Here is a 27,858-nt window from a genome sequence, read left to right as displayed (position 1 = left end):
ACAATCTATGCACTATTGAGGTTTTGTGGGAAGAGCTTGATCAAATAGGTGCGAGATGAACTTGAAATGCTTTATCTTGTACTTCAACTTTCCGAAAATATTGTTTACGATCGAAAAGTAAAAGAAATAGGTTGTTGTTTGTACTTACGTGAGTTAGATATACGCATTAAGTTTAATGACAAATCCTTTTAAAGTTTATGTGAAAAACAAGTTTTTTAAATTAATCAAAAAGAATAGAGTGTAAATGTTATTGCGACTTCTAACTTGCGACTACTTCTTGTTTGTATTTAAAAGGTTTTAAAAACATGTTAGTAACGCGCAGATCGAATATTCATCATCGTTCCACAATTATAAAGGGAAATGTCGCTGGGACTATTTGGAACGTGTATGCATTTTAACTCTACAGCTTTGTCTGATTCGGGGGTTTCTTCTTCTAAGCCTAGAGTTTCCTTTTCTAAACGAGTACAACAAGAACGCCAAGTTTCAAATGAAAATAAATGGCCATCATTAGTTTTGCTAACTAAGTCAGAGGAGTTAGTTGTTGTGAATGGAAGGAATAGAAGAAGATTTCCTGATCCAGTTCGAGATCGGTAACAAAGTTTTACATATTCGGTATATTTTTACGCTAAATTATAGATATACAATTTTGCCTAAGTTAGACTTAGACAATCTGCATTCTTCATTTTCGTGTAATAATTTAACTAAAAATTTCAGTTTCTTTTTAAAGCTGATTTAACCATTGGTTTTTATAAGATTATGCTAAAAAACTTTCTCCTATAATATCAAGAAAAATGTGTTAGGCAATTTAGTTGTAACTATGATGAAAATTTAAACATCTTATAGGTATTCTACATTTCATATGGTTATTGTAAATCAAATTACTTCTGTCAATGTGATTGAATAATTTTTTTTTTAGTTATTTTTTCACAAAAAAAGTTAAATTACAAATTTAACTTTTTAGTAACTATCTAAAATTGTCTAGATTTTAGCAACAACAGTCAAATATGCATCATTAATTAAGCAACATTAATGTAAAAATTGATTAATCAATACTTGTATATGAAGCAATCATATTTCTTTAAACTGATAATTTCTTAAACAAACTTTCTGGTTCAGAGCAAGATGTCAGGGATACATCTTGCAGTGAAATAGTTTGTGTTTGAGACTTGGTGGTTAGATTTGGTGTTGCAGAATTCATCTCAGGTAATGACATGTTGGTTGTTTCTGAAGGCTCAAACATCCAATCATCAAAAACTTCAGGATTAAGTGGACTTATTCTGGTCTTTCTAAAATCATTTATAGCCATCAACATGTTTGCAGATTTAATATAAGCTATTCCAAATAGTTCTGGAATCTGATATTCAGTCACAACTCTAGGATAATGTGTATGCAACCAAATACGAACTTCATTTGAATAGTTACTACTAAATGGTGCCATGAAGGAGGCATCTAGTGGCTGCAGGCGGTGTGAACAATGTGGTGGGAAGCAAATAACAGTGACATAATTTTCACGTGCTTTCATTATGAACTCCATATTTTTGTATGTGTTGCACAACCATCTAATAATAGCAGTACAGGTTTTTTTTTTGGATGGCATTACAAAAGACAGAAAATGTTCGAACCACTTCAAAAATATATCTGTTTGCATCCAACCACTAGGGTGGTATGATGCAATAATACCCAGAGGAGTTTTTTTGATAATATTTACATTCTTGGGAGCTCTAAAAGGGGGAAAAATAATTAAGGGGGGCATGTATACCAGAGGCACTTATACAAATTTCAATTGTTATTGTTTTCCCTCATTCAGCTGATGTTAGACATCCAGCTTGTTTTTTACCCCTCTTTGTAATTACTTTTGACACTTTTTTGGTCCTGAGGAAATTCCTGTCTCATCAACATTAATTATATTATTTGGAGTTATATTATTTTCATCTCTGCTTTTAGTCAATAGTTCAAAAAATTTATTCACAGTGGGTCAGTTAAATCATTCCCTCTGGCATGTGCAAAGAAAAACTAGGATTGCGTTTTAGAAAGTTTTTTGCCCACTGATAGCCTGCCATTCCTGTTTCTTTGTTAAGGTTATTTAGTATCTTGTTCTTTTCAGCTAGGTGAAATGCCAATTCTTGCTAATCTTTCATTGTAACTGGAAACAAGCAAATTTCTAGAAAAATTAGGCGTTTAGCTATTTCTTGCTCTTGTTCAAGGGTAAAAACTGATTTAAAATTCCCAAGTTTTTTTTACTGCACAACTACTTAGTTCTAAACTCCCTTGTTAAAGTCTTCTTATTCTGTCTTGCAGTGTTGTTGTTGGGATACAAAATGTTAACGATGCCTTCTTATACCTTCTTTATTACTGATTCATATAGCTGCTTTATTACTGGTTCATATAGCTTCCTTCTTTATTACTGATTCATATAGCTGCTTTCATGGAGTTTTCTTCCCAGGATTGTTGATTAGTAAAACATTTGTATTTTCTAACTGTATTAAGTAACTGTATGATAATAATTAAAAAAGTAACAAGTTATTAATATCATTTGTTACGTTCTCTATCAAAGTAAAAATGTAATAGTAGTAATAATAGTAATAATAGTAATATAATAATAGTAATGATAGTATATATATATATATATATATATAAATATAAATATATATATATATATATATATATATATATATATATATATATATATATATATATATTAAAATTAAGAAATACATAATTATATACCTATAATACATGATAATATAATAATCACCAGATATACATAAATATAACAAGGTATTGATTTATACTCTTAGCTTTATATTTTAATCAAAAACTCATTTATAAAAATTAAATAAAAAAATATGAAATCTAATTTCCAACTTCTCAAAACAAAACTATTTCTATTCAAGCTTTTACATGAACACATTCAAGTGTGACAATTGTAATTATTGTCATTCCTAATTATCTAATTATGATAAATATCTAAAGTATGTGGGTGTGCCTCCTGTGTGTCAACGCGACTCTGCACCAGAGGACAATTTTTAGAAAGAATACAGTTTTAAATCTTGCTTATTAGGTTATGTTGATATCAAAAATGGTTTTCACTTAATGAAATAATGCTGATGACACATGTGTAACACTAAAATCAAATATTGCTAATCCTCAAAAGAAAGATCTGGAAAAATATGATTTAAATATAATATTTTTATCAAAATAAACATTATGCACAACTTCTCAGAAATGCAACAGGCACTCTTTTTGACATAAGCAAAAAGGAAACTGTTTTATTGGTGCATGGTATGTTTTTTGCCATATTAGATAACATTTTTCAAAGGGAATTGTTAAAAAATGGTTATGCCTCCATATGCGGTTTTGCCCCCACTTCCCCTATATAAGTTGAAAGCAAACAGTCTGGAAAAGCAAAGGCGATGATAAAGCGCGGTTACTGGAAATTTTTAATGCAGAATATACTGGCATGTTAGTTGTAGAAGAAATCAAACTTAACATGGCTTGGTGTGGACTTTAATGTAATGGTTTTTGTGACAGTTCCAGCTAACAAGTTAAACAAAAGATTAACTAAGCATTTCAAAGATAAATTAGTGTTTCAAAGAAAACAATTAATTGGATTTATGAAAGAATAATCAGAAATTAAATGCAAAGAATTGTTTTCTGTTCATTCAAAAGAAAAAAAATCATTAGTCACTCATCCTTATTTATCTGAAGAACAAAATGGTATAAACATCTTTAAAGTTGAATCTTGAATCTTCAGCATACAAATCTTGTAATTCTTTAGGAGGCATAAAAATAAAAAGTAACGTTTCACTGAATTTAAAGTTTTTGTGAAGGTTTTATTTTTGCTTGTTACTTAAGCTTAAAAAAAATTACTTTTTTACTGTTATAATTATTTTTGTTCCAGTTGTCTTGGAAACTAAAATGTCAATGAGTTGTTTCTGGAACCAAGATGTAAAATGTGCAGATCTATACTAATTGGTGGGTAGATCTATACTGAAAAGTGGGTAGTGTTATCACTTGTGTGCAAGGAATACAGGTGGTAACATTAAATATAATAATAAATATAAAAACGACAGGTTTTGACAATAATTTCTGAAGAAAAGATTATTTAAAGTTGGTGACCAAAATTTTTAAACAGGTTATTCAAAATTCTTGTTTTGATGAGTTTATGCAAAGATTTTCTTGCAAAATCTTGTTTGAAATCAATAGATAATCAGAGAAAAAAGATTGCTTGGCAGATGTGGTTAATGATAAAGGATTTAAAATGAAAAATTCCTAACAAAGAAAATTTTAAAAATAGCATCTTTAGAAGTTCAAACAAATGCAGACTTAATACACCTTGGGATAACACAGTTAAACTGGCTCACTCCAATATTATGAATATTCTGATGTATATTGAAATGATAATCTTTGGAGAAATTTAAATATGTTAACGACTTAGAAGATCAATCTACATCCTGCTCTAACATACTATCAAGTGCTGCCTTTTAATTATTTTTTTAAAATTATTTTTCTATTAACACAATTTATAATCAGTATTTTGAGAACAAGGTATAAAATATTTGTTAAAAACCATTAAAGAAAATAAAACACAATATGAAATAAAAGTTTAAGTTATGCCAGTTGAAAGACAACTTATGTGAAACAATTTGCTTTCCGTCGGGGAAGTTTTTTGCTTTTCAAATAAAACTGTTTTATGATTTTTTTTTAACTTGCTGGTATCGAATCAAACCTCAAAATAATAGCCGAGTTTTATTTTTTTACTGCTCGTGTTTTAAGGATTGTTTAAAACTTCCACTTGAAATGATACTGTTTCTGATTGCGGTGTGGATTTTTTGCATTAAATTAAAAATACTAAGATTAAAAATAAAATTCTTTTGCGGATGTTCCTGTATTAGAGCCCTTTCTCTCTCTTTCGAGCATCCGCAAAATTCTGTACTTTGAGGTGAGTTTTTTCAACCCCACTTTCCTCTAGTGTGCGAACATCATAAATTTAAGATCCCCTTATTTAGTATGAATTCCTTGTTAAATAAATTTTATTAGGTGGTTTTTTCAGAACTGAAAAACTTAGTTAAGAATTTTAATATCTGTAAGTTTGATTACTAAATTCGTTTATATATTTCATTCTTTCGTTGTGTAAAATTTTATAATTTCTGTTTAGGTCAATTTTATTGGCTTGCTTAGACCCTTGCACTGAAAATATGTTATATCTATGCCATTGTAAACATCAACGAACCATAAATGCTGATCCAGCAATATTTAAACAGAGAACAATTTTAGATGAGGACGAATGTCAGTACTTTATAAGCCTTGATACCGTTCAAATTGACGGTAGCGATACAAACTATAATGATATAGTAGAAAACTTTCTTATAGCAGACGTCCGTGAACATGCAATTGCTGGAGAATGCCTTCCTGCTGGCGTATCTGGATATTGGATTCGGATCTTTGGTCCGAAGCGAAAGTTTAAGTTAACGGTATCATTATGGAAAAACATATCTGAAAATATAAAATCTCGACCCTATAATACTACTGAGCGCTTAATGAAAATTGGAGAAATTTGCATAAACCTTGTTAATACTGGTGTTAGCAGAATACCTAAACGACGTAAACATCTCGCCTCATCTGTTTCTCGCTCCATGATAAATAATTCTAATATCAACATCAATAATACTTTCCCATCTTTTTGTTCTCGTGAGCTCTACATCTTAATGTCAACTTCATTACGTGAATGTTTAGAAAATGGAAAGCTAGAACTGTTTGAAGAGATGTATTCAAAGTTCTCTGGAAACTTAACTATAGAAAACCAAAATAAATTAGAACTAAACCATTTTCTAAGCAGTGAGAAAGCTCATTTCTTAGCAATGCAAGGAAAACTCGCTGAAGCGAAGCGCTTATTACAAACGACCGTAGAGAAAAGCGTGCCAAAGAGTCCAAATAAAGTTTTTTTGTTAAATAAAGCGTATCTTGTTTTAACCAACGTTCACATTATTGAAGGAAATTACGGAACAGCAGAAGAATGCTTAAATGTTTTACAAGTGGATAGAAAAAATGGCACACCTTACGACGATGCCACGTTTTTTTATTATCTTTATGGAATTATTTTAATGAATTTTGGAAAAACTTTGCCAGCTCTTTCCTCAAGTCTATGGAAGGAGAGTCACGAGGCGTTTACTAATTCACTGAACAGCTTTGATCATGCTATACCATCGATGTTAAATCAACTATGCAAAATTCTGCTAAATATAATACGACTTTCAATGTATGCCATTTCTAGCAAAACCAAAATCAAATGCAGCAATTCGCCTGAATTATATTCTATTTGTGAGGATATTTCTGCCGTTAAGGAGCGTATAAGCGCCGTAGAAAAATATGGTTTACATAAAATATCTGCAAGAACTTGTTGTTTAATAAACCTTGTAAAAGCTGAGGTTGTTTTCAACGAAAATAACTCGGCTGCCGGTTATGCGATGTTAGAAGATCTTGAGAAAGAATGCTCTAAACTAAAATTTCGCGAAATTAGCTTACTTGGCGAGAGCGTCAGGTCATGGTGGCGATCTAAGGAATACAAAGAATTTATGGTGTGCATTGAGAACGATTGTGCAACTGATCTCTCATCTGACACTATGACCATTGACCCCTATGGTGCGGATGAAAGTGGATTTTAACCAGCGTAACCGATATTTTTTAATGAATAAAACTTGAAATTGTTTTTATTAATCTAATTTATTTTTTTTTTGTCACAAGGAAGCAGATAATGAAAAGGAAGCTAATATTTCTTTTTGTTGTTATTGTTTTTGGCCATTCTCAATATTCTGCATGAGCAAAAACTTTAAAAAACCAAAGGCTCAAACTACCATTCTGACTAAAATCGAAACTTGTCAAATATCACGTGGTTAAAATATTTCAAATGATAATAAAGTTTTGGAATTCAGAATTCAGGACCGTGAATTTGTGAATGAGCTGATAAAACTTCTCAAAAAGACACTGGGACTCGTCAACGTATGAAAAGTGCATACCATCAATAAGCAATAAATGAATATCTCATCTCATATTTTGAGACTCGGCAGGAGTGGAATTACTTATTTAATTTTAAAAAACTCAAACTTTCGTGGAGAAATTCGAAAGTTAAAAGAGAGCTCATTTTTATGAAACGCATCAGGAAACCATGGAAAGCATAAACCACATCTCCCTCCCTCCCTCCCTAATAAAATTTAGTAAACATAGACAAGCAAATACGGAGTAACTATGGCAGATCAACTTTTCCTTAATTTCAAGATATCTGTAGTGTTTAAAACCAGGTTTTAAACCTAGTGTTTAAAACCCAGGAAATTTCGAATCATCCCACAATATTCGCTAATTTGAAATTCTTCTTAATTCTTCTAAAAATCAATTAGCAAAAGCGACAAGTGGAAAACGCAGTGTCACCACAACTATTCCTTGTGCTGTCAGTGCTAATAGTATATGTACCTCCAATAGAAATCGTTAAAAGAAAGACAATGAGAAAACTCTAGGGTGCAATAAAGATATGATTGCTACTGTTTCTGATTCCGATTGGATAAGTGAGTCCAATTCGTTAATTATTAACACTTCATTCCTTTTGCAAGATCTACCATTGAAGAGCCAGTCTTGACAATACTAGAAAACCATAAGTCACATTAGTCTGGGAGCATACAAACTTTTTAAAAAACACAACTTGCATGTTCTTTCCTTGCCACCTCATGTATCTCACAAAATGCAGACTTAACAAAAACGAGGCCACAAGTTAAGTGTAAAAGAGTCAGAATTTTGGAGAGGGTGTTCGAAGATGATGAAAGTGAAGAGAACTATTATTGCATATTCTGCAGTTAAAAAATATGAAGTAGAAGATTTTATCATGTGTATCATTTGTAACAACTGGCGCACATGATCCGGTCTTTGTAACAGCTAGACCACATGATCCGGTCTTTGTGAAATGAGAAAGTTTTTTTCTTAAACTTTTTGATTATAAAGTTTATTTCCAGGAATTTCGATTTGGTTTTTTCATAGGTAGGTTAGTAAACGTAGTATGTTCTGGTTAGTAAACGTAGTATATTTGGCATTTTTCATAGATAGGTTAGTAAACGTAGTATGTTCTGAAAGATAGTTTAAAGTAGATTACTTTAAACTATCTTTCAGAACATATTTTGAAGAAGTATAAAAGACCAAACACAAGACAACCAGAAATATTTGGCTATTTCTCAATGGCAGAATCTTAAGATAATTGATATAAAAAAGTAGCTAGTTTTAAGAAGTAAATTAAAATAATAGACGGTATTACAAAACAAATGTTATTAGGGAATAAGTATGGATCAATCATTGAAAAATATCGAAAAATTACTGCAATAACTAAGCCACTTAAAACTAAGCAACATTTGAAAGAACAAGATAGAAACATTGTATCCATAACAACTGCAAGCGTGAAAATTTTAACAAAAAGATTTGATACACATCAAGATGATAATTAACGCCTACATAAAAAAAAAAAAAAAAGTGAAAGATATGAATACCACATCCGGATATCACATATCAAAATATTGCTACCCTTGAGAATTGTTATCTACAAAACTGGTTGGTTGGAAATAACTGAAGAAATAGTCTTCAAAAAGATTGAGTTGATAGAAAATGGAAAATTGTGTAGAATGGAAATAAGGAAGGAATAAAGAGAACACATGAAAAAAAAAAAAAAAAAGAAAATCTGATTTACTGTGATCGAAAAGTTAGTCGTTCGTGATTGGGTAGCAAACCAAAGTAATATCTCCATTTTTCCATCAAAGTGTCCCAGTAGCCATTTGAACGAATAAGTGCTCAATAGAGTTTCAATTATAATGGAGTATTCTAATACCAATTTTCGGTATTCAAAAAATATTGGGAACTCACTAAACGGATTTCAAAATTAAACTTTTCGATTAAAAAAAATAATTCTCATTACAATAACATTTTAAATGTATCCAACTAAATATTTTAACATTTTAGAAAAAATAATTAAGAAATATTTATAGATTTAGCGTTTGAAAAACAATTCGGCTTCAATTCTTACAGCAAAGTTTTACCAGCAACAGAAAAAATTTATTGGATATTTTAAGGTTGTTTGTTTTTTTAAAAAAAGTTTAAGTTCGATATTCTTAAACTTCTTTTGAAATTCTGAGCTTCACAGAAATCCTTTGAATAATTTGCTGATCTTCGTTCATCTCGTTTAAACTATCATCATAGTTTTATTAGCAAACTGATTTTATTAGCAAACTGATCTTATCTACAAAATGCATTAAACACAAAAAGCTAAGAAACTATTTTCTAGACGTAATTCATTGGGGTTGAACTTTTTAAACTTGTGTGATTCTACATTAACATTCAAACTAATGAGTTACAAACAGCTCATGAGACACAACACAAAAATGTTGAATTTACGCCTTTGGCATCAATTTCACCATTATGGATTTATTTAATACTTCTTAATCTCCCAAAATTTCGTAACGACTATAAAATGATTTTTTCAATTGATTTTGAAAATAATCAAGATCGTTTAAAAATACAAAAGGTTATTTTTTGAAATCATTGAAGAATCTAAACGGGAATCTTTATCGAGCTTTAATGACACTTTAAGGCTTCCTAATAGAATCATTAACAATCTTTAAAAAAACCTCAAAAGTATTTTTATGGATTAGGAATAGTTGTAAAAAAAATTCCAAAATATTTTTATCCCTAAAACTGGGTGATACATTATGAACATTCTACACTTGGTAAAAAAGATCGTTTTGCTGAATATACAATCTGATTCTATTTATTGCCTTCTCAAAGAAAATGTTTTTGATGAAGCGAGACGACAATTGTTATCGCTGAAGCGAGACGACAACTGTTATCGCTGAAGCGGGACGACAATTGGTAACGGTATTTCAAAAAAGTACTGTAATTCAAAAATATGGAAAAGTGAATAAGAAGATTAGAAGAATTAAGAAGATTACATGCAAAAGCGGGTCATAGCAGTCATCATTAAGAGCCATCTCACTCGACGTTTAATCATTTACAATCGTCGAATGATGCGTTTGAATAACATCTGACTGTTTCAAAATAAAATGGAGATCCATGACGAACTGTTTCATTTGAAGAGAAACTGTTATTTCTTATTTCACAATTGTCTTGCGCAAGACTGTTTGTTTCACCACTATCGGATTTGTTTGTATTTAGAGCTGAAAGATCGCAGCGTAAATTATCTGGCTCTTTTAAATCTTGAAGAGCTTCATACGCTTCAACTTCGAATTTCGTTTCGAGCTTACTATAACGGCTGTAAACTTCAGTCTTAGGCACCTTTAAGAAAAATAATATATTCAATATATACAAAATGCAGTGGAAACTGAATAGAATTTTTTGTTTACGAAAATTTTGGTTTAAACCTTAAATGATGATAAAGACCATTTCGACCGCTTGCGACTGGCTATTTTACTCGTTTTTTTCAATTTAGATTATGTAAAAATTGCTCAATCTTTCTAAATTTTTTTTACCTGTGGTAGCCACAATTTATATCTATAGAGTTTTAATATTATTTTCAGTGAAAAAAGCTCGCAAAAAAATGTAAGATGAAATTCGTGAACAAATTGTCAGGGTTTTCTAGGCGGGTTTGGACTCTTCAGAGATTGTCAAGACCCTTAACGTGCCTAGACAGACAGTTTACAAAAAATCGTCTATTAAATAAGGGCAATGTCAAAAGAAAGCCAAGAACCAATGATAAATGTCTTGCTGCCAACAAAGTCTTTGTGGTCAAAGAATCAAGAGTAACCCTCTCAAGACTAAGATGGTCAGGGAGGTTAATCTGTCAGAAAATCTTCATTTTTTGGTTTTAAAAAATAAAAGCTAGAAAATGAAAATTTCTGCTTGATCAACGTCTTAAAGTACTGAGGTTTCAAAAAAGTACGAAGTTACTTTGTATTCTCAAGAAAAAAACGTCGGCACTTTTGTTTTTTAACGAAAGTATTTCTTAGTGGATTAAATCTACAACAGCAGGGCAAAAAAAATCCATCTTTACTTTAAAAGTGAAGGAAATTCCAGATGACATCAAATCCATCAATCAGACAAACCACCCTAGCCAGGTAATGGTGTTTGGCTTGGTTGCTTGCAATGGCCTTAAAATGCCGCCAGCATTTCTGCCTTCTGGATTCAGAATGGGGGCTATGTAGTACTTCTCTAAGGTGTTTCTTCCTCATGTCCTTCCTTGAGTTCAAGCCAACCTTAGGGACAACCAAATTTATGTTCTGATGCAAGATGGGACCCCCTGTCATATAGCAAATGCAGTCCAAAACTCAATTTCAAGCTGGGACTTGCTAAAAAAACAACATCCTAACCTGGATGATTTTTGCCGATCAATTAGGCAGTCGTGAGATGATCTCCTCATCGAGTACATCAAGAACACCTGCAAAAGCTTCAGGCCTAGTCTAAAGGCGGCGATCAAAGCTGAAGTAGGGAAAAATCTCGAAACCTTAAGCTTAAAGACTTTATGTACAATATTTATTTAATAAATCATTGTCCATTTTTAACTGATTTTATGTTAATTGATTTTTTCATGATTAAACTTGATTGGGTAAATTAGCTTGCCGTAAGCGGTACTAAGCATTTTCAACTCAAGTAACACGTGTCCTTGAACGAGCAACATTTGCCTTACGATATCTGGTCGTGATTTCCCACTCTTCCCACTCAAAATTTTGTTGATTTGATCATCTTACTAATTAATCTTATTGAATACCTTTTTACCGTCGCTAAATTTCATGTTTAATTTAATAATAATAAATATTTTTGAGAAAACTGTTCTTTTAATATTTATTCATTTCATTTATTTTTTATCAATTTGTGCGCGCGTAACATTTTTACATTTTTTTTCATTGAAAATTTTCTTTTAAAAGAAACACGAGTAAAGATTTATTGCTACCGATTTCTCGCAATTGACGCAGTCAAATTTTAAAAATATAAATTAATGTTAAGAACAAAAAACTAGAAAATAAATAAAAATTACTTTCAAGTGATTTTCAATATTGCATTTTATAGGCTATCCTCTGAAATCAATAAGGACATTAGAAAAAACCGTTAAAAAAGTTAATTTGTTTATAACTAATATAATGTAATTATTAATAATTTAACAGCTACGAAATGACAATGGAAATTATTTACTCACGGTTTAGTTTCAATAAGAAAGCAAGCAAAAAATAACCTTAGGTAAAGGAAGCGTTCCCATAACCAAAGCTTCTGTGTAAGTTTCGTTAGGAGGAATAAAGTAATTTTTTGAAGCTGGCAAATAAATGTGATCGTTCGTATCTGGTTTCGCAACTGACGCTGCATAATCTAAACTTGCATACGGTAGTGTGTTATTATTAAGAAGTTGCTCAGTACCTGTAGAAGAATGCAGTCTTCTCGGTAGTATGATGCCATTGCTCGGAAGCATGAAGTTTGGAACCAGATAAGAATCATCTGCTTGATGAAGTAAGCTTTTTGGCATTGTTTCACTTCTACATAACCCTAGTAACGGAACATAAGAAAACAAAAAGTTCAAGTGTCATTTACATAAATAGAACAGATGACCTTAAATACACCACTCTAAAATACTAGAGGTAATTTTAGCTAAGGAAGAAAGAAAAAAAAAAAGAAATTTAAGAGACCTGTCGATTGCTAAAACTAAAGATTGAAAATCAAACACACAAATGTGTACATACCAGTAGTAGTGGAACCAACAGCATCATATATATTTTCAGTATTGTAATTAATGTTCGTGATGCACTTGTTTTTGACGTTGCTCACCTTTAAGACAAACATACTTACAAAAAATTAGCAAAGGAAAACAAAAGTTTTATCAAACTACAAATTCAAATATTTTAACATACACTTTTAAGCTTCAATCTTGATCTAAAAAACGAAATTAAATAAATTAAATCAAGTAAATATTAACAAATATATAAATAATAATAAATAAATATAATAATAGTAATATAAATATAAAGGAGTGTATGAATCATTTCAACTGCTATGGAGCAAGAATAGTTGCAACAACCTTTGCCTCCAGTAAAGAATAATCCCTGCTATAATAACCAAAAGTAGTACACCAAGCCCTGCACCCATTCCCAGCACAATTCCTTTGGAATCAGAACACTTAGATTTAAAAAATACAGGAGCAGCTGTTGTTACTTCTATCGGTGGTTTTGTTAATGGATAAAATACTAAAAATAAAAAAAACAACAGTTAAAAAATAACAGAGTGACTCCATATTCAATTTACAAAAATGTTTAAAAACACCTCTTTGGTTTTGTTGAAATTTAACGCAAGAATTTAATCAAACATTTTTCCTGGAGAAGTTTGGCCATCCAGCTCAATGTGGCTCTAGAGATATTCAAATTTTAATTTATTGTTTAAGGTTAATTTACACAGACTACAAAGATTTATTTAAATCTATTTAGTCTCTTACATATAAAAATTGTTTGCAGTGCAAACACAGTCTTTTTTGTCAGGCATTAATTTGTACTTCACCACCAATGAACTCTGTAATTGCTTTTTTTAATGCTATTACTTGTGTATTTATTTAATCTTTTCATTCATTCTATAACACTTTTATGTATAATTTTTCTCATCTAAAAGTATATAATACTATTTGTTACTATTAACTTTATGTTTTTCTAATATCTGCCATATTATTTCAAAAATAACTATAGAAAACAACTTTATCAATAAACATTTGCTTAAAAAGATTTTTATATAAGTTTATATGGAATTACTTATCAAGGGCATACCTATTGAAAACATTTATTATCACTTTAATAAAATTTTTGAATGTATAAAGAGTTATGTTAAACATCTTTTCAATAATTATTTTAAATCAAGAGAAAATGTATCTACAATTTTTTTACTTTTAAAGAGCTCTTTATAAAGAGAATTGATTAGTTCTTCTTACAAATAGCTCTTTCTTAAATTTATTGGTTCTTCTTATTTATAGTCCCTGCAAATGTCAATTGGCCTGCTCTAATAATCATTAAACAAAATGCTTATTTTGCAATGTTAAAAAAATTCTTACATGCTTTACAAATTTTTTTGTTGTTTACATGGTCACCAGATAAAATTCCTTTTTAACTTACACAATTTAGATGATGATCAACTTACTTACACTCTGCTGTTCCAAGTGCTTTAAAAAGAAAACAGTCAGTTTTTGACTGATTTTGAACAACCACTTTGAATAGTTTTCCACTAAGACTTTTGTCATAGTCTTGATTCAGCCATGATATTGCAATCTACAAAACAAAAAAGTAATATTTTCAGGTAGTACAAAATATTTAATATCACCTTGAAAATACACATTATTTAGTATATGTATTAAGGTAGATCAATTTTGTTTATAAATATCAAATTGAGTTGATTTTAGGTAAGTTGCAAAAAAAAAATTGCTTGACGATCTGCAGTTAAAAATGGTTTTCAAACTAATTTTATTTTCAAACCTTATATCAAAATATCTCATTTTGAATAAATACAGGAACCGATAAAATATTTATTGTGAAACGGCTACCCATCAAATTTAGTGTACCTAGATAATTGTTATTAAACATAGATCAAAATATTATACACAAAGTTGCACTCAAAAGTTGGTCTCAAAAGTAGATATCTTAAAAGAGTGTTGTTGTAGCAAATTTAAACAAAAAGTGTTATTCATTTATTTTTAGTGGTTTGATTCTTCTCATTTTATTACAGTGCTTCCATCAAGTAATATTCTTCCATCAAGTAATATTCTTCCATCAAGTAATATTCTTCCATCAAGTAATATTCTTCCATCAAGTAATATTCTTCCATCAAGTAATATTCTTCCATCAAGTAATATTCTTCCATCAAGTAATATTCTTCCATCAAGTAATATTCTTCCATCAAGTAATATTCTTCCATCAAGTAATATTCTTCCATCAAGTAATATTCTTCCATCAAGTAATATTCTTGCTATCTGGTTTATTCTTCTTGATAACACTGCTACCAATTAATGGTTTTGTGATGCAAATCTAATAGTTTATAATTCAGAGGACGTGCTAAAAGACCTTAGTAGTGATCAAATGCTTTTATGAGAATTGTAAAGAGGTTGAGCCTGGTAAATGATAAATGGATTGCTTAAACAATTGTCTACTCAAAATCATGCAAAGTATGAAACTTTAACCATTCACCTTCTCTATTTGAACACAAGAGACAAATCAACAAAACTCTTTCAGTAAAATAAGTCCACTTTAATGTTCAGATTTGTTTGAAATAAGGGCATCATCAAAGCTGCACAGATCCTGGCTAAAGTACTAAGGATGAAAATGAATTTCACATATATTTCAAAATACATTTCAAGTAAGATAAAACAAACAAAAAAAACTTTTGTAATTTGTTTTTAAATATTTATTTCAGAGACATTGTATATGCAAGATTTTGTAACAAATTCATCTCCTTGCATAACTGCATGAGCTATTCTTTATAAATTGTTAGTTAGCCTAACCATAGATAAAGGTTCTCAAATGCAATTTAAATTATGATTATTTGCAAGCTTTGAAATATTCAATCTTTGAATCAAGATTTGACATTTTTGTTATGCAAAAGTGCATTATATTGCAGGTTTTTGTAGTAAGTCAACTCATTATTATTATAGTTGTTATTGCTATTATAAAACAATGTTGCTGACTGTTTTAAACACATTTCTAGAGTATCTTTGTAGCTATATTGATTGATTCTTCCAGTATATTTATTGCTGTGACCTGGATCTTTTTGAGAAATACATCCCCATATTCTAGCCGAGCCTTCATCTCCTTGGTAAAACATAGCAAGATGAATACTTCTCATTTTTGTATCTTTCAAAATACACCTTTTCTTAGCAATTTAGTCCTCAAAACTAGCCATTCTTCAACAGACTAGTTGATTCTTTCTCGGCACCATTTCAATCATTTCAGGCGGTCTTTTCTTGGCAATTTAGTCCCTCAAAACTAGCCATTCTTCAACAGACTAGTTGATTCTTTCTCGACACCATTTCAATCATTTTAGGCGGTCTTTTACAGTCCAAAGTGGTTTTTTAAAAGCGATATGATCTTTTGTCTTTGTTGAGTAACATCTTGTTCACTGTTTCTTTGCCAATTGTAACATTCTTTAAGAAAGCATTGAATTCTCTGGCTAAATTACAAATGCTTATCCAAGGATTTGATTGAACCCTGAAAAAAATTATATATTTTTTAATCTCTTTTAGTTAACTTTGAAGGCCTACTAGACTTTGGAGAACCTTTGACAGTCTCAGTTTCTTAGATTCTTTAAACTTTATGGCTATTTATTCGAGGTAAAAAAATAATTGATAATTTTCAATAGAAGAGAGAGAAGTGTCTCACAGGCATAAAAGAGATGCCAATAAATAGAAGAACTCTTACTCTAATCAATAAGAGTAATCAATTAAAAAAAGGTTTTAAAAAAATCTTTTGCTTTGGTACTATTCAAAAAAACTAGACCATTATCATAAAAAATTTGCCCTCAAATATACTTTCTGGACATGCTGAAAAAAAAAAAGTAATAATATAAAAAAAACTGTATAAATAAATGTAGAAAGCATAACAGTACTATATATATATATATATATATATATATATATATATATATATATATATATATATATATATATATAAAATCAATGCTACAACCAACAATTACTAATATTAGCCAGTCTAAAATGACCATTTTCTGAAAATTGAATTTCAATAATTATAATTTAATATAATTGATAAATTTAATGTCACTTTTATAAACATTTTATAACATTTCAGTGGTTCACAGTGAATTAACCCAGCTTTTGAAAGTTCTTACATATTTTGGTATAAAATGCTGGAGAACATGAAAAAATTGAACCAAGCTCTTTTTGAGTATGCTCTGCATACAAACCATCTGATGCAGTAAAATAAATTTAAAAAATTACAGATTTGCTGGAACTCAATAACCAACATTACATCTTAAAAACTCAAGTTTGGTTTTATAAAAAAATTTTTAAAGAAAAAACTATTTGTTTGAAAAATGAATATGTTTTTAGGTTAATAATGTATTGGGTTGAAACAAATAAAATAGATAATAACAGGCAAATAGTATCAGGTAAATGTTGGCTGTATTCTATAAATAAAACAAAGAATGATTATGAAAAGCACCAACCAGAAAATACCAAAAAAATTTACTTCTTTGGAGTCAATTTTCACTGCAATACCAGAAACATTTTGCCATCCATAAACATCCCAATTCATCAGCATTAATAAATTAAATTTATAGTCCCAAGATTTTCTCTGACTAAATTTTTTGTTACCATTATTTTGTATAATCAGAACTGAGTTTTTAATAAGCTCTAAACTGCATCCTATAAAAGAAAAAAATTATTTACAAATGTATGGAAACTAAATCATTTACTTAAACTTAAGGTTTAATTAAGATATAGTATTAATTAATTACTGATGCCTTAATTACTAACTAGTTTCAAATTTAAATAATGGATTTCTACAAGTACTTTATTGTGGTTTTGATGACATTAGTTAGAGTTTATCTAAAAATACTATAAATTCAAGTAATGTGCATACATTAGGGACTGCCAAAAGAAACCCAAAACAATTTTCCATGGGTCATACTATCACCAAAATGAGCTTAGGTGCTAGAATGACCTACGGAAAAATTCAGACTTGTAGACACACTGTTAAACTTAGCACTTTGAGTTGCTTTTTTGTACAGATTAAGGTTCTATCATAAGGTACCTGAAAAAAGTTTGTAAAAATATCATTGTATCTTAAACCATGAATTAAGGTGTTAACAAGGCCTGTGCAAAATATTAGACTCATAGGTGAATTGCTAAGCCCTCCACTTTGGATTAAAGAAAGCTACTTCATCCAAGAACAACTTCCTTATGTGTTTTGCTAATTATGGTGTGTTTTTAATATGATTAAAACCAAACTTCCAACTGGAAATTTGTTTTAAAGTACTACCATTCAAGTACAATCATGAAACTCAAACAAAATTCCAGTCACATCTGGTGCTGTGAGATCTCGGTCTCTACATGATAAACCTCAAATAAGCTGCACAAAAGAAAGTGTATGAAAGCCAAGTTAAAAGCATTCCTTTTCTCATCAAAAATCAAGCAATTAGGTACCTAATTATTTTTTTTTGTAATATAAACTGATTATGCCAATTTTTACAAAATTTTTAAACAGTTTTTAAAATGGTTTTAAATACTTATATTGTGTGAATATATAGTGAGGTTAGAGGCTATATGTTTAGAAAGAAAAAAGTGGCTTTAGAAACTAAAAAAAAGAAATTCAAAAGATCTATGTTTCACATTGGTGTTAAAGCAAACAAACTCTTACAAAGCAACTAAGTATAAAACTAGATATAATAAGCTTAAAAGAAGAAAAGGAATCAAAAAGGAAAGAAAAAAGAGGAGACCCACAATAAGTAAGAGTGAATAGAGAAGATAAGCTGCATTAATATTGATCTTGAACATCTTGGTCTGAATGAGGAAATAAATAAAGATTTTGTTGATCCAGTAAAAAAAAATGAATGTTTAGATTTCATTCCTCTTTTTATTTTGAAAGTAAATGGGAATGACATATAATTACTATATCAAGGTCTGGAACCTCTTCAACCGCAGCATTAACAATACTGGCTACTATTATAAATAAAAGTGGATGAAGTATTGATTTCTCAATCTCACAGTACATGATTTCTCAATCTCACAGAGCAACTTCCAGAAAACCAATAAAGCAAAGAGTTAATGAAGATGCTCAAAAGATCAAGCATAATTATAAAAAATCTTGAGAAATTTCGACTTGACTCAAACTATAGGTCAGTGCAGAAAAAAAAGTTAACAGTAGCAGTTATCATCACTTGTCCAGATAAAATCAATGCTCATCTTGTGATGTTGACTATGATGAAGCAAGCACACAAGTAAAGCAAGTACACAAGTAATGTAAGCACACAAGTAAATCAAGCACAAAATTAAGCAAGCTCACAAATAAAGCAATTAAATAAGTCCTTGAGAGTAAAAAACTTTTTGATATGATTGAATTCTACTCAGTTTTATATGGCCTAGGGATCAGTAATTGACTTCTTTTTTTTTTTTTTTTTTTTGGGGGGGGGGGGGGGGAATTTTTGTTAAATGTTTGAATTCATTTCAGTACTCTATACAACCTGGTTAAAAGCCCCTGGGCAGGTGCTGCTCTATCCCAAGATATATGTCACTGATATTATCTGATACATAGATAGAACTGATATTATCTGATACATAGATAGAAGCCCTATTCTGATGAGGCATGCCTCAACTCAATCAAGAATCATTTCTGGTATTTAATTGAATGATTTATTGCATTATGTCTGATTGATTATGACTTACTGAAAAATGCACTTCAGCTTTACAAAAATCCTGGACCAGAAAACATTTATTCTTAAAAACTAGGTAAAGCAATTTGGTAGATTAGTCATGCCAAATCTCTTTCTGTACTTTTAGGGTCGTAAGCTGAAAAGTTTTGATTGAATGAATTAAAACAATTTCTTCTAATCAAGACCTCTGTCCTACATCACTGAAATACAAAAAAATTCTTTTTCTCCAAGTGATAAAGGATTGTATGGATAGGAGAAGCAAATTTGCCCAGCATTTTCTAGAATCTCTAGGCATGAAATTATTAAGCAGGCAAATAATTAAGTTAGGCAAGTCATAGAGAAAAACTCAAAATAACAAAAATTAAATCAAGTTTCAAAAATTAAATCAAGATCTTAATAGTGGCATAACGTATTTTTTATGCTACCAAAGACATAGGAAGAAATGTGATTCTTAGAACACAATAAAATAAATAAGGAATATCAAAATTGCCTATGTTTTAGTATTACAAAACTTACAGCTTACAATAAGTTATTAGAAGTTTGTGCTAATTTTACAGTAATTTGTAGTTAAATTTTAAAAACTGCTTTAAGGAACTAGTTTTTAACACAGCAGTTTTCTTTAAGTCAAAAGTGCAGGGGTTAGAACTGCACCAATGAATTTGAAATTTTTTTTAGGTCATCTTAGCACCTTACACCTATATTCACAAGGAAAACATGGTAAATTTAATTATTGTTTTGGTTTTTTTTTACTGTCCCTAGTGAACATATTTGCAACTTACAACTATTCATTGTAAAACTTTCTTTTGTGCATCTTCAAAGTGTCAAGGATCACAGTATACTTTTTTTAATGAGAGTATTAAAGGTGTTGTTTTGCACAACTTTTGACTTATATAGTACAAGTTTTTGATTTTATTTCAAAATATTATTGATTTAATATGAAAACACTATTTTTTATTGAAATTTAATACCAACCTGTTTGGTAATAAAAATGAAGTGTCTTTTCATATCAAATTACCTAATGGTCCCCATGCATATCATCTTAGACTTCGTTTAAATTTTAACCATTTTATACAGGAAACACAACCCTAAAGTCTTCAAATCATCCAGAATTACAACCCAAATTATCCAGAATTACAATCTTCTTTGATAAACTGATCCGTTCAAAAGTTATGATTGAATTGATATTGACCAATATACGCAAAATTTGAGTATCTGAGTTTAAAGAAGATTTTTTTTGATTTTCGACAGACAACTTTTTAAGTAAAAAAAAAAAGGTGATCACCTGGTGTTTTGTATAGTCATAGTTTTTCATCCATATAATCCATTTTTTAGTTTTTTATGACAGATTTCAAACAATTTCTTATGCCTCAAAGTTGCTAAATATTACAAATTTAAAACGGCTTTTTCAAATTTTTAGGTGCTACAGTTCCCTACCTACTGATAGGCAGTACTAAAAATTTGTTACTTTTGTGTACTTAAGGTAACCACTTGTAGAAAAAATAAATAATATGCAATAATAGTAAATTAAGCATTTGCAGCAGCCTGTTAAAAAATCACACTCACTTCATGAGCCTAAACATAAACAGTTGAAATAAATTCTGAAACTTTGCACCTTGGAGGTGCTATATGTAGTCAATCGCACAAAAAAGAAAACAAAAAAATAAAAAATAAATAAAAAAAAAAAGATTTTTTAATTTTGGTTTATTTTATATTTCCCTAAATGATATTATAGTTCAGTTTATTTGAAATGAGTTTAGAATATTTAGTATGTTTTTTTGATTTTATGTCAAAATTCTAACCATATGTAATTTAGTAAAAACATGGCAGAGAAACGGGAAAATGTTTTAAATGAAGATTGTGAAAGGATTTTTAATTGTAGAGTGGCACAGAGAATATAACTAGAAGATAGGGGAGACCGGGGCAAGTTGGCTACAGTTTTAGTTTTTGAGCTTTGTGCATTTCTGGGCGAATTTTTTTAAAAGTATCAAACTGCAGCTCGACAGATTATGAATTTTGCAAGCAAGCTAAAGTACCAAACGTTAACTTAAAAAATAATTGGTGGCCTAAAAGGAGTCTCCAAATAAGAAAATAGTGTGTGCCAACTTACCCCTCCTGGGGTAAGTTGACGCACCATAACAAAAAGACAAGTTTAGCAACATTAAGCATCTTTTTTAAGTGTATTTTGAAAATGAAAACTGTTGATTATTTTCATCCAAACAAAACCATTCCTCATCATCAAAGTTACTTTCGCAGTTCAGAATTTTTTCCATGAGGTATATGCTTCTTTTTGCTTCTTTACTTGTTGGCTTTTTACTCATCTCAATTTTTAAACTTGTTAAACTTTTTTCTTTTACTTCCAAATCTTTTTCTTCTTTGCAGATTCTTTTTTTTTTTAAACATTCATATTTGGTCAATATGTTAATATTAATGTGCTTCCTTTTTTCTTGCCCTTTTTATTTTAATTTTCTTTTTCTTACTTTACCTTTTTTTAAAAAATGTTTTTCTCAAATCTTCAGGAGTTAGAATTACAGTTGGCTCATCTGCACTAAGGCTATATTTCATTTTCAGACAATAATGGTTCTCTGAAGATGAATATAGCTCTAAACCTTCGAGCAATCAGCTTCTGGCTTGTTTTTCTCTAATATTGTTAAGTCAACATGAATAACATTATTACAATTAACACTAAACGTAGCTGGGGTCTGGTTCTGGACTAGGTTTATCAGTAGTGTTTGCAAACATTAAAACAAGTTCACTTAAAACTAGTTCACTGAAAATGTTAACATTTAATAAAAAAATTCCATTTTTTTAAACTCAGCTGTGATTTTGTTTGGGATACATGCCAGTGAATAGGAATTACTCACTTGGTATATTATAAATTGGTATATTATAAATTGTTTTAGTTAAACCAGGGTGCATCGATGGCTGCAATGAGGTGGAAATGAACAAACCGATAACCATTTTTTTTGAAGTCTAAAGCTTCTATCGAGAGGTGGGATTCATGATTATCTAATAGTAACAAAAAAGGTCTTTTTTTCAGCTTAAGCATATTTGACAAAAAAATGGGAAAACTGTAAAACTGAGCTTCAGTCATCTAACCAAAAGGGTTTGCGGCACCCGCACTTCAATTGGGAGCATAGTTTAAAAAATACTCTTTAAACTTCACTCGTGGAAATATAAAAAAAAGTGGAATAGAATTCTCACTGGCAGAGACAGCAGCTGCAATAGTGACTAAATTGCCTCTCAGTAACATCTCCAACATTTTAAAAACCTTGTTGATTAAATTTTTTTGATTATCAAGCTGATCAAAAATATATTTTCTAAAAAAAATCTAAAGGTTGGTCTAAAGGTTGCGATTGAGGTTGCGACAGATGTTCCATCATAAAAAAGTTGGGTGGAGGTTGCAACAGATGCTCCACCATAAAAAAGGAACGTGTGCAGACACTATTGAGGAAAAATGACAAAAAGAAAAAAAATTCAATAACATTAAAGTTTTAAAGGCTTCATACTTCTTTAACAAAAGTCCTAAATTTTGTAAAACAAGATGATCAAAGAAACACAACGAGCATCCGTTTTTTTAAAAATCACTTCGTATATATTGCTAATGCATTCAAGACATAAGCTAAATGCGGAAAGGCAGCAGCAAGAAAAATCCATACTAAATGAAGCTGCTTGATGAATTTTCATTTGTTGCATTATTTGCCAAATGGAAACTTTTGTAGATATATTAGTAACGCTTAGTCAAAACCAATCAATAGATTCCAATCCTCTCGACATGCTAAGAGATTATTGGGAAAGAGAACATCATATTTCAAATTTTGGAAGATCTACGTAATACTTAAACGTTAATTGACCCGTCACTCAATAAAGTCAAATTCAGAAAGTTACCCCCTATCCTAAAGAATCCTAAAGAAGTTTTATGTAGACGTTTTTCTAAGAAGTATTACAGATGTCACGGGTGTCTAGGGCCTTATCATACTTTAATCGCTTTAATCAGCGTTGCCATATGGCATTTCAGGATGCCAAATTTTGGAAAACTGGGATTTTTTTTGACCCGATGATATTTTATGACTTTTTTGCATTTTGACACAGAAAAATTAAAACTCTTGAAAAAAGGTTTATTTTGGAAAAAAAAAATTGAAATCAATTTTTACTCCTCATGATTTTTAAGGATGATGAAAAATACCCTTTGAATTTGGCATTTTATATGTAAAAATTGCTGGCAACACTGGTTTTATTAAGAGTCTGCTTAATTTTAACAGAACGTAAGTTTGGCGATAACGATAATGCACCAAATCAGTTTGTTGATGCACTAGTTAGACGCCGAGACTGATGCTACTGCTGATAATAAATCTGACGTTTATGAAGTGGATAAATATCCAACTGATATTTCTTTGTGGCCAACAGCAGTTACTGATAGTATGCGTGAGTACTGGGTTTAAGAAGGGAAGTGAATTATGCCAAAATAAAAACTCGAATTTTGAAGCATCTAAAGTTACAGATGGAGATCGGCAAGCACAATATTGCTCGAAGACTTTTTTTACGATTGTGCACGAGCTATCCTCGGCGTAATTTAATCGATCGTGGCTATGCTATTCGCCTTCCACGGGGAAAGTATGCTGTTTCCATTGCAAGTTATTTTCAACGCAGGAAAATGCTTTTTGTGGTGATGGATTCAATGAGTTGAAGAATGGCTCAGCCACTATCTGTGCGCATGAAAAGTCTATAGGCCACATAGCTGCCGTTCAGAACACCAGAAACCTTTAATTGGCTGCAGCTCGATTGATGAAAACATTGTCAAACAATTCAATGCGGATAGCCAATACTTCAGATTGGTGCTCGAACGTGTCATTGAAATTATCAAGTTTTTGGCTGAGCGCGGTTTAGCATTGTGTGGTCACGATGAGTTATTAGGATCTGCTCATAATGGCAATTTTATGGGTATTTTGGAACTCATTGCTAAATTTAATCTTTCCTTAAGTGCACACTTTGAAAAGCACAAATCGATGCAGCAGCAGCATCAAATGCAGTTTCTTATTTGTCTTCAACGATTTGCAACAAAACCATAAACGTGATAGGCCAACAACTAATGGACACTATTGTTCACCAAATTAAGCGTGCTAAGTACTACTCAGTATCTATAGAAAGCATACAAAACTCATGCAAGGTTGACCGATTAACTTGCATTGTTAGATATCTACCTGAAGACATTTGCGTAACCGTTGAGCATTTCCTCAAGTTTCTTGACATGATTGGGCATACTGCAAGTGAGATCTCAATAAGCCTTTTGACTTTTTTAGAAAAAGTGGGTCGACATTACAGACTGTTGTGGTCAATCATATGATAATGCCAGTAACATGTCTGGAACTTACTATGGTGTTAAGGCAATAATAAAGGCACGGAATTCATATGCTGAATACATCCCATGCTTTGCACGCACATTGAACTTGGCTGGAAATGAAGCAGCAAACTGTATCCCACAAGCATCCTTCTTTGACATTACTCAGAAACTTTACACGTTTATGAGTACTTCATCTCATCGCTGGTCTGTGCTTTTAAGGATAACCTGGATTCATCACCCGTTTTGAAGAGTCTTAACGAAACCAGATGGTCAGCTAGAATAGACGCAGCAAAAACTTTACAGTTTGTCGTGAAATAAAAAATGCTTTGGGGAATATTATAGACGATACCTGTTAAAGAGTAAATACAAGACGCGAAGCAGGCGGTTTAGTCAAAAAGCTATAAAACGAACAAAGTGCACGTAAGCGTGTTAGAAGTACTCGAATTACTTTAGATGAAGTTAGCTTGTCACCAAGGGAACATTTTAGAATAACCTACAAATCATACACAGCATCTTGGCTGCTATGCAAAAACGTCTTATTCCGTATTCAGGTGTTCAAGATAAATTCTCCTTCCTACACAATATAATTGATCTGCCCGACTCCTGTTTGCTTGAAGCCTGCAGCAAGTTGGTTTGTGCGTATTCAGCGGATCTGGAACCTTCACTAAGTGAAGAAATGTATTTCTTTCTTAAGTATTTCTTAAATAGTTCAACACAGGATGGCACGTTTCCACGTGTGAAGAAGAAAGGCGCCAACTAATGCACTGAAGTACAGTATTACAGCGTTGTGTCCTCCCCGGGTGTCTGCGAAATGTTTCCTAACGCCAATGTTGCATTCCGGATATACCTGACTCTAATGGTTGTCTATTGCTCAGATGAGCGATCATTCTCGGCACTTGGACGAGTGAAAAACGTGATCTGTACAACAATGAATAATCCAAGATTAAATTTTTTGACACTCATGACGATTGAAAGTGATATACAACACGATTTGGACTTTTCCAACATAATCAACGATTTTGCCAAAACTAAAGTTCAAAAAGTAACTTTGGCATCCACTAAATAGGTGTCAATTTCTTCACATTTCACTCGTATTCATGCACTTAATTAACGGTTGACTTACGTGAGTGAGAGTGAGTTGAAACTTACTGTATATATCTAACAGCCTAGGTCTAGGCCTACTTTTGCTGTATGTTATAAAATAAATATACGCACATCAACATGTTACTATTTTTTCTGTCAGATAGGTAATTTTTGTACAAGAGGCCCCTAATATGTCAGTAGTCTAGGAATCCCAGATTACTTAGTCTACCACTGGGTAAAATTATATATTCTTTTTTTAAAAAAATATCGTTACACATTTTTAACGATAACTAAGTTGATATTCTCGTTAATAACGATAAACAACAATATCGCTGATATCAAAGCCCAAACGATATCTTAATGATTATTGAAATGTATTATCGAAACAAATATCGGTTAGTTTCGATATTTTGATAACGATACGCAGACGCTTAAAAATAACCATATTGCTTTTATGAGACAACCTGCAGGAGAGTTCTACGCAAACACAGATACCTTCCTTTTTTTTTCGCTAAAATGTTTGCTTATACCCCATACAAAACTGAGTTTAAATAACACTCACTTTTAGAACGGTGTTCAGTTAAAACTTTTTTTAACTATTATCCGTGTCACACCAGGTTTTGTTTTAAGAAACTGAATTGAACTTAAACTTGGTAACTCAAGTAAAAATTCTTTTATATAGTACTTCGGTCACGTCTACTTTGAAAAATTCTTTAAAAACAAAAACAAAATGGAAAATATACGAAATCAAGAGATATCGATTTTCTTAACGTTCTGAAGTATTACAGAAGATGGCGCCAGCGAAGTAATTTTCATTTGGAATTTATAAATAAAATTTTATTCAGCTCTCAAAACCTCGGTTAATTTGAAAAAAAGAGATCTCATGATCTCATGATATATATATATATATATATATATATATATATATATATATATATATATATATATATATATATATATATATATATATATTCTCAATTTTTCATTATAATTTTTTTTTCATGGAGATTTATAAAACCTCACGGCTTCAAAACAAGGGTTTTTAAATAAAACAACCTCGCAACGTTGTCTTATTTAGCTACCGTTTTATAAACTCATTTATTTGAAATAAAATTTAAAAAGCAGTGCGAACGGAAAAATGCGTCACTGGTTTAATAACCATGATTAAAACAAATTTTATTTTTGGTGTGAACGGGGTATTAAAAATTCTTTTAAACAATATTTTGACAGAGAAATATTTTCCTTATTTGATTTTCTTTGTCAGTCCGCGCAGGAATGGTAGATTAACTATAAATTGGTTCAAAAGAAATTTTAATAAAAACAACAACATTCTAAATTTACGAACATGTCCACAGAAATTTTTAAATAAATAACTTGTAAACAATATATATATATATATATATATATATATATATATATATATATATATATATATATATATATATATATATATACATATATATATATACAAAGAGTACAAAGAGTACAAAGAGTATTAAAAAAAAATTTTAAGTTTATTGTGTATACAAAGACCAAAAAACATTTTGAATAACTAATTTGAAAATCGATTAAAATTTCTCACCCATGTTACTACCGGACCCTTCGAAACAACCATAGATGCTCTCGTTTAAAGAGTAGAATGTTTCTTTTTGTTTACAAGAACATGATTTGGTGCTTTCATGCCACAATGCGGACGGTGCATAATGCAAACACGTCGCCAAATCAGGTAACATTAAAACATCGCCTTCCCAATCCCTCCTAATATTACCCTCACAAAATACGACCAAAATAAAGTTGAAAAATAAATGTCGGGCATTAAAATCTCGTCGCATTTCAATAACATTCGTTCAACATCATTTGTTCAAGCGCAAACGAAAGTTTCACTTTAATTAAACAAAGATTTCTGAGGGCAAATATTTGCTTTAAACTTTTGCAAATAAAAAAATATTGTGAAATATAAACTGTTATTGCTTTGTTTCACCAATTAGCAAGTTAAACATTTTTTTGGAAATCGGATCAAATATCAAAATGGGGGAGGGAAGCAGCATGAGATT

General features: G+C 30.6%; 3 protein-coding genes across 11 annotated transcripts; 1 reads left to right on the top strand and 2 right to left on the bottom strand.

Annotated features, from left to right (window-relative positions):
* Positions 1-136: 136 nt before the first annotated feature.
* On the top strand, positions 137-6,772 carry LOC145188056 (uncharacterized). 2 transcript variants are annotated; one of them, XM_080064614.2, is made up of 2 exons: positions 137-590; positions 5,159-6,772. In XM_080064614.2, the coding sequence occupies exons 1-2, from the start codon at positions 361-363 to the stop codon at positions 6,663-6,665; spliced, it is 1,737 nt and encodes a 578-aa protein (XP_079920740.2). In that variant the 5' UTR covers positions 137-360; the 3' UTR covers positions 6,666-6,772. The 2 variants fall into 2 exon arrangements, with proteins under 2 accessions (XP_079920740.2, XP_089935218.1); XM_090079092.1 differs by having other exon boundaries at positions 225-612.
* On the bottom strand, positions 1,079-1,539 carry LOC149891518 (uncharacterized). Its single transcript, XM_090080420.1, has one exon. It carries the CDS (start codon positions 1,532-1,534, stop codon positions 1,079-1,081), a length of 456 nt encoding a protein of 151 aa, XP_089936546.1. The 5' UTR covers positions 1,535-1,539.
* Positions 6,773-9,706: 2,934 nt separating the features above from the next.
* Positions 9,707-27,750, bottom strand: LOC149891517 (uncharacterized). 8 transcript variants are annotated; one of them, XM_090077986.1, is made up of 8 exons: positions 27,387-27,740; positions 17,202-17,377; positions 14,150-14,273; positions 13,046-13,211; positions 12,879-12,900; positions 12,711-12,795; positions 12,212-12,516; positions 9,707-10,320 (listed from the first exon to the last, which is right to left on the bottom strand). In XM_090077986.1, the coding sequence occupies exons 1-8, from the start codon at positions 27,634-27,636 to the stop codon at positions 10,033-10,035; spliced, it is 1,416 nt and encodes a 471-aa protein (XP_089934112.1). In that variant the 5' UTR covers positions 27,637-27,740; the 3' UTR covers positions 9,707-10,032. The 8 variants fall into 8 exon arrangements, with proteins under 8 accessions (XP_089934112.1, XP_089934116.1, XP_089934114.1 ...); XM_090077990.1 differs by having other exon boundaries at positions 14,146-14,273; positions 27,387-27,695; XM_090077988.1 differs by lacking the exon at positions 27,387-27,740 and adding an exon at positions 20,947-21,030.
* Between the last annotated feature and the right edge of the window lie 108 nt (positions 27,751-27,858).

Source organism: Hydra viridissima, unplaced genomic scaffold, assembly GCF_058129835.1.
Source record: "Hydra viridissima isolate aposymbiotic clone 2 unplaced genomic scaffold, HvirCarnegie_v1 scaffold_2, whole genome shotgun sequence".
In the NCBI taxonomy this organism is placed as follows: domain Eukaryota; kingdom Metazoa; phylum Cnidaria; class Hydrozoa; order Anthoathecata; family Hydridae; genus Hydra; species Hydra viridissima.
This window is presented reverse-complemented; position numbering and strand designations above follow the sequence as displayed.